The sequence below is a fragment of the Pan troglodytes genome, chromosome 12 (assembly GCF_028858775.2).
Source record: "Pan troglodytes isolate AG18354 chromosome 12, NHGRI_mPanTro3-v2.0_pri, whole genome shotgun sequence".
Classification (NCBI taxonomy): domain Eukaryota; kingdom Metazoa; phylum Chordata; class Mammalia; order Primates; family Hominidae; genus Pan; species Pan troglodytes.
The window spans coordinates 121029668-121043020 of NC_072410.2; the positions used below are offsets into that span (position 1 = coordinate 121029668).

General features: G+C 49.6%; 1 protein-coding gene across 12 annotated transcripts in view; it reads left to right on the forward strand.

The window, feature by feature from the left end:
* Nucleotides 1–13353, forward strand: part of MYT1L (myelin transcription factor 1 like) — a 559436-nt gene that overhangs the window by 493367 nt on the left and 52716 nt on the right. For all 12 annotated transcript variants that reach the window (XM_009441909.5, XM_024354177.3, XM_009441910.5 and 9 more), the window contains 2 exons: nucleotides 2171–2233; nucleotides 13173–13256. In XM_009441909.5, the coding sequence (XP_009440184.1) occupies nucleotides 2171–2233; nucleotides 13173–13256 (147 nt within the window). The remainder of the gene's footprint in view (nucleotides 1–2170; nucleotides 2234–13172; nucleotides 13257–13353) is intronic.

Here is a 13353-nt window from a genome sequence, read left to right on the forward strand (position 1 = left end):
GTAAAAATATGATTTTCACTGAATTATTTGGCTATAATATCTCACTTTAAATTTGAGCAGAAGAGTCAACTTCCTTCTGCCCCAACAAAAAAGAACATCTCAAAAATGTTTAGCCATATTAAAATGAATAAATTTTAAATAAACGTGCACTATGTACTTGAATTAGAAAGTTTAAGAATCTTTTTCTTTTCTTAAGCAAAAAGTAATACCAAGTATGTATTGGTGGCTGGTAGGAAAAATTTGTTTCTTGATACATTTTTAATACAGATACATGCACCACGATTAGCTTCTCTTGGATAGAATGATTTTTGTTGCTTTCAAATGTCTTCCTATGTAAGCATATGGGTTTGGAGTTTACCCACATAAGGTGTCATTTGAAAAACCAGCTAGTTAAGTTCAGTCATTTAATTTATTTTTTAGACAATAATTACTTAGCAACTGACTGAATAGTCTTACGATCAAACTTTAAGTATATGTGAACAGCTGTTACTTGAACAAAAATCAGGTCTAACAATTGGATTTGGAGTTGTTGCTCATGATATGCAGACACTGTTTGAAATACCTCATCACTGTTCTGCCCCAAACTCCTCTTTTAAAATCCCCAGTTCCCCTTAGGCTGAAGAGCAGTGATGGGAGCACACAGAAGAACCCTTTACTGCTTCTGCACTCAGTGACCCTCTCATTCTCCCCAGGAGCAGGTCATAAATTAGACTTTTCCTCTAATATGATGTGGAAAACATCCACTTCTATACCCTGAGATCTAGAGTTCTGTTCCCTTTCTTAGGACTAAATGAGAGTACTGAAAACCATTTACACATCCAAGTATCAAAATGTGACATTCATACACTTAAAATTCGGCCAATTTCATGTGTTCCCACTCTAATCCCTGCCATTCTCCTCTGATCTTGAGAAAACCCACCTGTAAGCAAGCACTTTGCCGTCCTGGTCTCAGCCCCCAGTACCCTATCCATAGTGACTTTCTGAGTGGAAAGCAAATTGAAATCTCTAGGAGCAGTAGACATGTATTAAAATATTTTTAAATTGTGATTCTTGATCTTGACAAGAATTCGGGTACTCACTGAGGTGGGAAGGGGCATGGAGTATGCTTTGATGCTTCCTACTAGGTGTAATATTGCTCACTAAGTTGCTTTCTCCTTGTCATTTTTGGAGAATTACAAATGTAATGGAAATAAAGGGAATTTTTTCTTAATTTTTACATTCATGGTGGGTGCAAATGCAACTGAAATAGCTCAAAGTGAAAATGTGTTTGCGGTGTGATCTCATTATTCTTGAGACAGCATAGTTAAGTTGATCTCATTATTCTTGAGACAGCATAGTTAAGAAGTTATACGGAGGGCAATATAATTATAAAGCTCTTTTTCTTAAAAAAAGTCTCTGATTAGAGAAATGGCAAGACCTTAATTAAGAAACGGGATGGGGTTGCCTCGGTAGGCTTTAGCAGATGAGTGTATGTCCCCATGAACTGTTCAGAGCCTCTCCACTGACTGACCTGGTGGATCTGAACTGATTTATGTTCTTCATGTCGCTCAAGAGTAACAACTATTTTAAGGTCTATCAAACCTGCCTGAGTGCACAGTGGTCATTGGAAAGACGGTCGGCCTGCATTCCCATGGTCCAGATGCGGGTCAATACCCTCACTGCTCCCTGGGACCACCCAGGCTGGCCGCAGCCCTGGCCAGTCTGTGGAAGGGGTGCCTTTGCAGTGCTGGGGTCTGAGTTCAGACTAAAACCATTCTCTCAGACCCCAGGGCATGTCTGTTCATGTGTGAGCCTTGCTTCCCATGTGGGCTGGTGCAGTAACAAGCCCTGTGGTTGCTGGCTCTGCTGAGCTTTAAGAATGAGGGGAGGAAAGGTGGGCTGTTAGGAGGGAATACAGGTTCTAGAATGAGCAGCCTAGGGACCAAAAGCACGGCATCTGCTCCAGAGACTGTGGGGAGCTGAGCAGCCACGAAGCTCCCGGTGCTCTGGAAGGTGTGTGTGTGGCCATGGTGACTTCCAGCTCCATGAGGGAGCTTCCGGCTCCACTCAGCCTCTTTCAAGTAGGAAGTGAAGCAATAGAGTTAGTTTGCTTTTTGGATTAAAAAAAAGTTAATTGTTCAGGGAACTTTATTTCTTTCCATTTTAACACAATTTGCATTTTTTATTTTAGGTGCCCCACGCCTGGCTGTGACGGTTCTGGACATATCACCGGCAATTATGCTTCTCATCGGAGGTATGTAGAGATGCTACTTTTCTCTCCAAAATGCTCTTTCTCACTGAAATGGCAGGAATATCACTCACGTCAGGCTCCAAGCCTTGCGAAGTTTGACACCATGGGCAAATTTAAGGATCTAGAGACTCTTAGCGCCATAAAGCAGTGACGTCCTCATTGGAGCTTCTCTTAGAAAGCAAACCTTCCTTTTCCAGGGCCACTGGCTCCTCTCAGGACATCTCACATGCAGTGCAAGTGGCCCCACTGAGAAACATTCCACCTATCCAGCTGCACTTCTTTCTAAATTGGAAGAGTAAAGGCAAAAGAACAGTATCTACTATAAGATCCCTGAGAAAAGCCATCAAGAGACACACATTCTAATGCCACTGAGAGTTGGTCTCTTAAATATTAAGATTGGACCACAAAGCTGTACAGTTATTCTAAGCAGAATGTAACATTAAGAAGCACTTAATGTTACAAAGTCTAGGCACTGTCTCTCCCAAAAAGAAGGTACTGTCTAAAATATAATATAGAGATTTCGTCATGTGAGATAACAAAAATTCTATACCACTTGACATTCAGTAACTACTGGATTAACATGGAATTTAGGACAGGCACTATTTAGCCGAGAATGGAAAGAAATTGTGGTACTATTCGAGAAAAAATTTACCACTTGTTAAAGATGGTACATCAGACTATTCAAGTGGGGTGGGCAGGGCAAGAGGTCCAGGGGCCATGCAATGAGCTCCTGTAGTCGGGGAGACTGGACTCAACTCAAACCCTAATGAGGACAAGTGGGGGATTTACAACCAAGGAGCAGGTTGGGGTCAGTGGATGGAAAATTCCCCACGGGAAGCACCAAGGAGAAGGGATTTCTGGCCAGATGGACTTGATGGGATCATTGCTGTCATTGCTGATGGCCGGCCAGGGTGGTAGGATATCCGAATGCTCCGACACTGATGGTGGGGAATTGTTCTTAAACTGAGTTAGCAGGATTCTTGCTCAAACTGGATCCTACAAGCACAGAGAGGGAAGCCAAGGTCGGGTGCATTCTAGTAAAGGACCCAGAGGAGCTCAACTAAAGTTTTGGTCAAGAAGAAAACCTTTGTGAACATATCGTCCACACAAAGGCGAATCCACTACATGCCGTGAATGTTGAAGTCATGTTTAGATGTACCAACAGCCAATGCTGAGGTAAAGACAAGAATGTTTCTGAAATAAGACCGATTTAAAGTGAAGTCTCCCTGTATGGGAAACAGTGCTGCATCTATCAAATAACTAAACGAAGTTGTAAGGTATCTGCTCCCTTTCAGCTCTCTAAATTTTAGCTTATAAAGTACGCAGTCCAGACGCAGATGAGGCCTCCTGCTTTTAACATACTGCTTGCAATAAAAAAGAAAGAGAGAAAAGACAGGGAAGGAAGGAAGGAAGGAAGGAAGGAAGGAAGGAAGGAAGGAAGGAAGGAAGGAAGGGGGAGGGGGAGGGGAAGGGAAGGGGAAGGGGAAGGAAAGGGAAGGAGGGAGGGGCAGGAGGGAAGGGAGCCAGGGAAGGGAAGGAGAGAGGGAGATAAAGGAAGCTAGGAGAGTTAAAGACACTGTCAGCAGTGGATAATGGCCCCTCCTCCCCACCCCGCCCCTAGAGCACGGTTGTCTGTACAGAGTAGCTGAGTGAAACCTGCTGTCTGTCCCTGAGTGACCAGATCCCAACAGTCAGAGTGGGGGACCCTCACCTGACTGGCTGGTGTTTTGGATTAGAAACAGAACTCACAGGATGATTGTTTTGTCATTAAAATCTCACTGAAGGTAACTCGCTCCTGTGCTCACATCCCAGCCATTTGAGAGCTATGTTTAAACAGCACGTGTCTATGAAAAGCGCACATTGTGAATGCCACCAAAGAAAAACGAAGCATGCAACTTGTGGGAGGATTCTCCAGACTCCGTGCCAACGTTGCACACTCTTCACCCAGATTCCTCAGCCTCTGCAGTGCTGGCAAGTGGGGGCAGATGGCTGTTTGCCGTGGGGGCCGTCCTCCGCACCGTGGGACCTGTGCAGCATCCCTGGGCCTCACCCACCAGATGCCAGGAGCATCCACCCCTTCGTGACAACCAAAGATGCCTGCAGTCACTGCTGAGTGTCCCCTGGGGGGACCACTGCCACAGACCCGGGGCAGCAGACGGCTTATGACATTGATGTGGCTTCACCAGGCAGCACAGAAACAGCCACCACATTTGGTAGAACAAGAGTGAGTCGCGCCATCCAACAAGATTGCCAGAATTAAATCACTGGTTTAGATTAAAAGAAAAATTGTAAAACTCCAATTAAATATACAAAGACAAGAACATTCCATGCTGGTGTTTATTTCACCTTAGAAAAGCGATGTCTTGGTCCTCTCACGTGGCCAGAGCTTCCGGCATGGCGTAATGTCAGCACCCCGTAAGGTGAACACTTCCTGGTCACTTTGTATCCAAATGTCTGTTTTTCTGATTTTTTTTTTTTGGTGGGAGTTGGCATCATGTAAATTTAGTCCTCATGTGGTTTAAACATTTTATTCATTTTACATATATCTTAGACTGTTAAGTATTAATATAGCACAAACCCATAATTAAAATCTAAGCTCAAATTTAAGCTACCATCTATGCCTGGAGTAAATGATCCCAGGGTTAAGTCAATGGAGTTGGAAAGTAAGTGTGATTTGTGTTTGACAAATCTGAGACCTAGACAGAGCCCTCTCGGGATTTTAGCATACTGAAGGTGGAGCACCTTGTGACGTTACTTGTTCTAGTAACAACTTCCCTAGTATAGACATCTAAGCGGGGCTGGGCACGTTGCTCAGCAGAAGTGTTGCCTCCACGTGACAGTCCTTACATAAAGCCCCTGCTAAAGGAAGATGGAGGCCCCAGCAAAACAAGTGCAGTTCTGTGTAAATGAGCTGCTGCAGACAGACAGAAGCCAACAAGCAAGCAAGGAAACTCTTAAAGGTCTGTTGGCTCTTGGTGGCCAGAAATGCAAGTAGGAGGAACTTCTTTTCATGTTAATCTTCTATTGTCTGTTTCCCAGGAACAGGAAGATAATGTTACCTATAGGCAAACGTCACTTAGACGATGATTCACTGGCCTTTTTCCCTCAATTATGCTACAATTCAAGGTAGTTGTGTGGGTTCAAGGCATCCTCCTCCTGTACTGTGGGCTGTTGTGAGAGGGGAAGCCACCAAACAATGATCCTGAACGTGTTCAGAGCACAGATCCGCCTCGCGCACCTGTGGTGTCTGGAATTCTCCCTCCTGCTCCCGGGACAAACGCCTCGCGCTTCCGTGGTGCCTGGAATTCTCCATCCTGCTCCCAGGACAAATGCCTCGCGCTTCCGTGGTGCCTGGAATTCTCCCTCCTGCTCCCAGGACAAATGCCTCGCGCTTCCGTGGTGTCTGTAGAATTCTCCCTCCTGCTCCCAGGACAAAGGCACACACTCCAATTCTGTCTGCAGTTGCAGAGCATTCCCAGCTCCCATCTGAGAGAAAACTGAGGCCAAGCCCCAGCCTTCTCCTGGGCCCATTCTGGGAAATTGGGTGAGGAGCTGTCCTCCACCATCTCCACGGATGCGCTGAGAATTAGCGATTTCATTAACTTTTGAATTTGAGGAAACTGAGGGGCCAGGAGATTCAGTAGCAGAGCTGCAACTGGAGCCCATGTCGTCTGACTCCGAGTCCCACCTCCTGGCAGCCCCATGGGCCTAGGATGGCCCTGGAGGAAGTAGGTGTGCCTAAACCGCCTAGAGAAGGTGGGGTTGTACCTGCCTCTTAGCGGTGGTGTTTCCTGGCCTCCACATAGCATCTGAAACATCCCTAAGTCCATTTCAACAAATGTTTATTGGCTGTGATGTTCTATCAAACAATCCTCTATCCGCTGCTTTGTCGACTCTCCGTCCTCAGTGAACAGAGGCCCTGTTGACCAAATGCCTACAAAGGCTTCCGTGTCATTCACAGTCATCCATGGGGCTCCTCTTTATACTCGTTTTCAAACTAACAGACTGTTTCTTAAGTGTGTCCTCAAAATCCTGTTTTCCAGACCCCTTTGCTCTTTTTTCCGACCCCCCAGGCCCACTCCTTCACCTGTAGTCTCCCTTTGCTCTTTTCTCCGACCCCCAGGCCTTCTCCTTCACCTGTAGTCTCCAGGTCCCGCCAGACAGGCCTGCCCAGGGGTGCTCCTCATTCTCTCTGCCCAGCCGTCCCACAAGCGTTTTTCATAGGATCAGGCAAGCAGCAAGAGCTCCAAGGGCCCTGGAGTTGTTCCAATGCAGAAGTCAAGTCCACATTTTCCACAAATGATGATGCTCCAGGAATCCGACTCCCACTAGAACACCCTGTGGCCTCTACGATTCCCAAATGGCCTCTAATCACAAAAGAACATTCACTGGGCACCTGCTATGTACCAGAAATTACAGTGAGTATTTTACATCTATAATCTCACCATCCTATGAGATTATTGGTATCCTGACTGCAAATGAAGATGCGCGGGCACGGAGATGCTCAGCTGCCCGTCTTGTCAGCGCCTGTGCTCACCTGGAGCACTTCCACTCTGCTCTTTTACAATAATGCGCAAAATCGAAGCCTCCAGCATGGCAGTCAAACGGCCGGACAGTGTCTACCTATGCCACTCCAGTGTGCTGTGGGGACTTTCAACAGGGATCCCAAAGGCCTTACCTGCTGTGAAATGGAGACATCACCAGGTCCTGAAGAAGACAGTGAAGAAACAGGCTTGACGTCATGCAGAAGAGCCAGGAGCAAGTCTGCCTTGGAGAGTCTCAGGTCCCACTGCCAAAATCCGGAGAGGCGGCTCCTCACCAGGGGGCCTTGGGAACCTTGTAAGGTGGTGCTTGTCCAACCCTGTCAGTATCTGCCCTCACATAGGGTGCAAAGCTGTTTAGTCAGAGGGTCCGGAGGGTCACAGGATCCATTCTCATGCGGGGCATAGAGCTGTTTCGCCAGAGGGTCAGTGAGGTCTGTGCTCTGCCCCTGGGCTCCAGGCCAGACACCCACCCTAGCACCACTTTGGCCTGGAGGCCACGAGGTACACTGCCCTTGACCACATGTCTCCTGGGATCCCAAATCCTTCATTTCTCATAATCCTGCACTCACCTGTTATTGGCCCTTTCTCGCTGGAGCTGTCCGTGTGCTCTGTCCGTGTGCTCACCCCCAGCCTTTCCCTCCCCCAGAGAACACAGGGCTCTCCCTTACAGCGTTTCCATCGTTTACAAAGTTCCAGATAAAGATGTGGACATATGACAAGTCCCTGTGAATTGTCGAAAACAGTTTCTGTCTAGGAAATTATTAATCATTTAAACATAATCCCAAATGCCAACGTGGAATTCCAGAAACCTAGTAAATTAGTAAATACCTATTTGAGTACGTAGTCTGTCTCCGAGGCTAAGGAACAGTGATAACTAAGGCGTTCCTAGCCTCGAGGTACAGGTAATTATGAGGAAAGACATAAAAGCTAACCAGCCTGGCGCACTCTCACGCATTCCTGCACATTTAAGGGAAACTGAGATGGGTTCCAGGAGGGCGCACCTCAGGGCAGTGGCCTTGAGGCCTCCAGGTCGGGATGGCACTAGGGTGGGAATCCGACCTGAAAGATACTTTTCAAATATGTATGTACTTATCAAAGCCTAAAGATAATGAGTAAGTCATGTCTGAATTCTGACAAGGCAGGGTGGGTTGGAGCCCAGGAGAGAGGAGGCGACGCTGAGCCACTGCATGAGGGATGGTGAGGGTCTTTAGGAGGTCATGCAGAGAAGGATATTCCGAGCAAAGGACCAGTATTACAGAACGTCTTATAACACCAACATCAATGCACATTTGACAGTGAATAATTCAGTTTGGCAACAGTTTCAGGTCTAAGCCGATGGGAGCAGCTACAAACGGAACTTGCTTTAGGAGTCCCGTTGAATTCAGTATAAGGGGGTAAAATTTTATTTGCTGGAAAACGGGTATTCACCCAAGTGCAGGCTTAGCTTTTAGCCTAGACAGCGGGCTGCTGAGAGACGGCAGGTGTCGAAAGCGCACTTGGATGGTGACAGTGGCAGCTGGGAGAAGAGCTGGTGCAGGTGAGGAGAGCAGCAATGGGGCCGTGACCAGCAGGGCCAGGAGTGGGAGGGGCCCCTGGGGAAGAAGGCAGGTGCTAAAGAGGGAGGGCCTGGGATGCAGCAAGCAGCCAGGGGACATCATCATCCGGTATAAAGAAGCCCACCAGGAGGAGTGGGCCTTAGATTCTGTCTAAACACATTAACTTTGGGATTCTTATGATATATTCAGGTGAGCAAAGGAGGAAGGTGAGAGGAGAAAAACAGCTTCCAGAGTCACCAGCAGATGAGCTGTTCCAACTCATTCACGAAAAGAAAACGACACTTTTAAAAATGGAAGATGGTGGCTGGGTGCGGTGGTAGCTCACGCCTGTAATCCCAGCACTGTGGAAGTCTGAGGCAGGCAGATCGCTTGAGGCCAGGAGTTCGAGATCAGCTAACATGATGAAACGTCGTCTCTACTAAAAATACAAAAATTATCCAGGTGTAGTAGTGCAAGTCTGTAATCCCAGCTACTCAGGAGGCCGAGGCAGGAGAATCGTTTGAACCTGGGAGGCGGAGGCTTCAGTGAGCCAAGGTCATGCCCCTGCACTCCAGCCTGGGCAGCAGAGCGAGAGACTCTGTCTCAAAAAAAAAAAAAAAAAAAAAACAGGAAGATGGATCCAAATCCTAAGAAATGAACTGTGGATGTGAGCCCTGAGCAGAGCATGGAGCTGTAGCTCCAATGCCCAGGAAAGGAGGGATTGCTCCCCTCCCTCCAGGGCTCGGGAAGGGCCTGCAAATGAACTCCTATGTTTCTAAAATTTGGAAGGAGAAGACGAGGGGGAGCGACTTTTTGTTAGGTTCAAATCTGGGCCCTAAAGAAGGGGTCACAAGTGCAGATAAAGGTGAAAGTCAGGATCTAAAATCACAGAGCTCCTTCTCTGTGCCCAGCATTGTATGTATCATGTTATCACTTCCAGTTTTCACAGCCGATGATGCAGGTATTTCTGCCCCAAAATACAGATAAGGAAGCCAAAGCACGGACACTCGGGCCAGGTCTGCACAGCCCATACATAGCATCGCCTCTTCCTTCTCTCCCTTGGCGCAACGCCTGGAAGTGGCCGCTCAGATCCTTCTCACAAATAGTCATTCTGTAGAGAATCTCCACTCTGGGGTCCATAGCAAGTACTGGCTTTCCATCCTATGTTATAAGCCAAAAAGGGAAGTTTTAAATACTGAACAAGTTCTAATTCCATTGCTCCTAGAGTTCTAGTGCTTAGTTGGTGGGTAGGGAAACATTCCCTTGTTTTCATCAAGCATGAAAAGTAGCAAGAAGTAAGCAGTATAAAGGTTCCAGCCATGCATTAAGATGCTACAGTGAGAACAGGGTGCTGCGGGGGGCCCTGGACTCCTGGGGGTGTTCAGTGCTGAAGGGGAAGCTAGGTCCTGCTTTGCTAGGGATGGAACAGAGGCCCTGGGCTACGGCGTGTGGAAGAGAGGACCCCGTGGGGCACAGGTGCCGAGCTGCCCACCAAGTGAGTGGGGGCAGGTAAAGACCACGCCCCTCCAAGCACAGGCTTCTCACAGGTGCCCTGGGCTAGTGCCCCAGAAGAGACCACAGGGCCTCTTACCAACAGACATGGCTTTCAGATGAGAGCTCCTGAGCCCCAGAGCAGGCATTCTAGGAGTCTAGAGCAGCCCTGTGCCAAGGCCAAGGCTTCCTGGAGGCCACCGCATTGTCGGAGCCAAATCTTGTTGCAGATTTGTTCTGTTTGGTTTAGTTTTGCCCCCAGCCCAGGCCTCCATGGTGGCCCAGAGCTGTCCCTGGCTCCCAAGTCCACAGGGAGTGACTCAGGGACAGGGCAGGGGGCAGGGCCTACAGGAGCTCGGCCTCTGTGGTGGAGTCAGGGGCTCGGCTTCCCCCACAGCAATCCTACATCTGGGGAGATGGGATCCTGGGTAGGACTCCGTAATTCTCCCTGGGTAAGACACTTTAATTCTCCCTGGGTAGGATACCGTAATTCTCCCTAGGAAGGACACCATAGTAATTCTCCCTGGGTAGGATACCACAGTAACTCTCCCTGGGTAGGACTCCGTAATTCTCCCTGGGTAAGACAGTTTAATTCTCCCTGGGTAGGATATCGTAACTCTCCCTAGGAAGGACACCATAATTCTCCCTGGGTAGGACATCATAGTAGTTCTCCCTGGGTAGGATACCGTAGTAACTCTCCCTAGGAAGGACACCATAATTCTCCCTGGGTAGGACATCATAGTAATTCTCCCTGGGTAGGATACCGTAGTAACTCTCCCTGGGTAGGACTCCATAATTCTCCCTGGGTAGGATACCGTAATTCCCCCCTTGGTTCCTCTTTTCTTCATTCATGCATTGAATCACCCGCTCTGTGCAAGGCGTCGGGCTAGGAATTGGGGAACCGCAGATGAACATTCACATGGTTTACACTCCCAGGCATCGCCTCTCAGAGGAGCCTGTAGAGGAGAGAACCGTGTGAGCCTGCAGCGGCCGCACTGTGAGGACAGCCAGGCCCAGGCTTCTTGCAGGATGCAGAGGCCACGCAGCTGGGAACGAGCCACAGACAAGGCAGGGACATCGGCCAGCCCGAAGGATGGCGGCAAGGGTTGCAGGGAGAGCCCAGCGAGGATGGCGGGGCCTACGAGTCGCGTGGAAGAACTCGGGTCCCCCTGAGGAAGTGAAGAGCCTCGGATGATGCTAAAGCGCTGGCCTGGAGGTGTTCCCATCCCGGGGGCCGGTACTAGCACCGCGCGCCCGGAAGCGGAAGCGCCCGGAAGCGGAAGCGCCCGGAAGCGGAAGCGCCCGGAAGCGGAAGCGCCCGGAAGCGGAAGCGCCCGGAAGCGGAAGCGCCCGGAAGCGGAAGCGCGACAGACGAGGAGAGGCCTTGGGTGTGACATCAACGGAACCTGAGGGAAGCAAAACTCAGCAAGGACGCACCCGGTCTGCTGGCCTGGGGCTTTGGGTTGGTGACGTGGACGATGAGTCTGATTTTGGGGCATCCGAGCAGTTGTGCAGCGGTCAGTGGGGTGCAGGGATGGACGTGAAGTCAACCCACGCCGGCCTCAGAGCCCCAGCGACCTGCAGGCAGGTCAGGAGCCAGAGGCTGGGGCGGGGGTGGAGGAGGCCAAGGGAGGAAGGAAAGGTCGGGGAAGCACAGGCGGGTCCCTCTTTCCAGATTCCCTCCTTTAAGAGGGCGGGGAGAAGAAAGGCCCCAGCAGGCAGCGAGCTCAGGTGCCCTCGCCTCGCTGCCTCTTTCCTCTTCCTGTGAAGAGCGAGACAGGGGAAGGAGCAGGGCGATTCCCCGCTGGCTCCAGGAGGTGGGGCAGCAGGGGCCTGGGAGTGAAGGCGCTGTGGGGCCCCGACAACCTCCTTTCTGCCCAGACACGAAACCCGAACCTTCCCACACCCGCCTGTGCTGAGGTGCTGCCCCCACCTGAACAGGGAGGAGGACGGCCAAGGCCTGGGAGGCAGGATGGAGCCTCCCTTTAGGGGAGTGAGCACTTCCTCCTGGGAATCTGCGTGTTTCCAAGAATCAGAACTGACCAAGAAAACTATCCCCGAGCTCAGGAAAGCCAGGGAGAAGAGTGGCCTCCCACCTGGACCCACCCGTGTGCCATCGCCGGGCCCGCGATTTCCACAAGACCCAATGGCATGGCAGGAGATTGCCCAATTTCTGGTTCTTCAATTCTTTTCCAAAAATCCCATTTGTTTTATATATTATTTTATGTGGTGTGTATGTGTGTGTATGTTTCTGTTCCAGCTGAAAAAATTCCGTTTACAAACATGTCCAAAGCCTCTGTACCCAAGAGGTTGAAAATTAAATAAAATAGGCGTGTCCAGCTCCCACTCTCCCGTCTGCAGGCACAACCCGAAGCCTGGAATAAGTCACTAGCCCATCACTGTCTCCCAAGACACGAACCTGAGACGGAAGTGCTTGGGAAGCTGCTGTGAGAGACAGAGTACCCAAGAATGAGGCTGGGAGGCTGCTTTTTTCTGTCATGTTCACCCCCGACATGCACGCGTCCGTGTGTGCTCGCTCGCGCGCTCTCTGTCAACAAAACCTCCCCCAGCGTCTTTCCTGGTGACTCCCGACTGCTTCTGCCCCCTCCCCATGGACCAGTTTCTCTCCCGTTCACAGCATCCTAGCCCACCCCAGTCTCCCAACTTTCTTGAAAGGGGACTGACGGTGCCTAGAGCCTTGGAGAGGACACAGGGAAAGAACTCTCCTCCTGAATTTTGACTTTGTGCCCAGAAGCACAGGTTTTGGAGAGAATCAAGTCACAGCCTCGTCGGTTAAGAAAGCTCACTGGGGCGGATTATGAGGTCAGGAGATCAAGACCATCCTGGCTAACACGATGAAACCCTGTCTCTACTAAAAAATACAAAAAATTGCCAGGCGTGGTGGCGGGCGCCTATAGTCCCAGCTACTTGGGAGGCTGAGGCAGGAGAATGGTGTGAACCCAGGAGGTGGAGCTTGCAGTGAGCTGAGATCACGCCACTGCACTCCAGCCTGGGCGACAGAGCGAGACTCTGTCTCAAAAAAAAAAAAAAAAAAAAGAGGCCGAGGTGGGCAAATCACGAGGTCAGGAGATCGAGACCATCCTGGCTAACACGGTGAAACCCCGTCTCTACTAAATACAAAAAAATTAGCCAGGCGTGGTGGTGGCCGCCTGTAGTCCCAGCTACTTGGGAGGCTGAGGCAGGAGAATGGCGTGAACCCGGGAGGCGGAGCTTGCAGTGAGCTGAGATCGCACCACTGCACTTCAGCCTGGGTGACAGAGTGAGACTCTGTCAAAAAAAAAAAAAAAAAAAAAAGAAAGCTTACTGAAATCAACTGTGTGGGGTGCTTTCTGAAATGCGTTTCTTATTTAGCCTTTCAGGTTGCCCAAGAGCAAAGAAAAGTGGTATCAGGATAGCACAGAGCAAAGAAGATAAAGAAGATCAAGAACCCATCAGGTATGAGCACCAGTGGGGCTGAGAACCATAGCAGGGCTGCCATGTGGGGATGAGGCATTCAAGCAAAGCAAGTGTATGTCAACAAGAAAAAGAGACA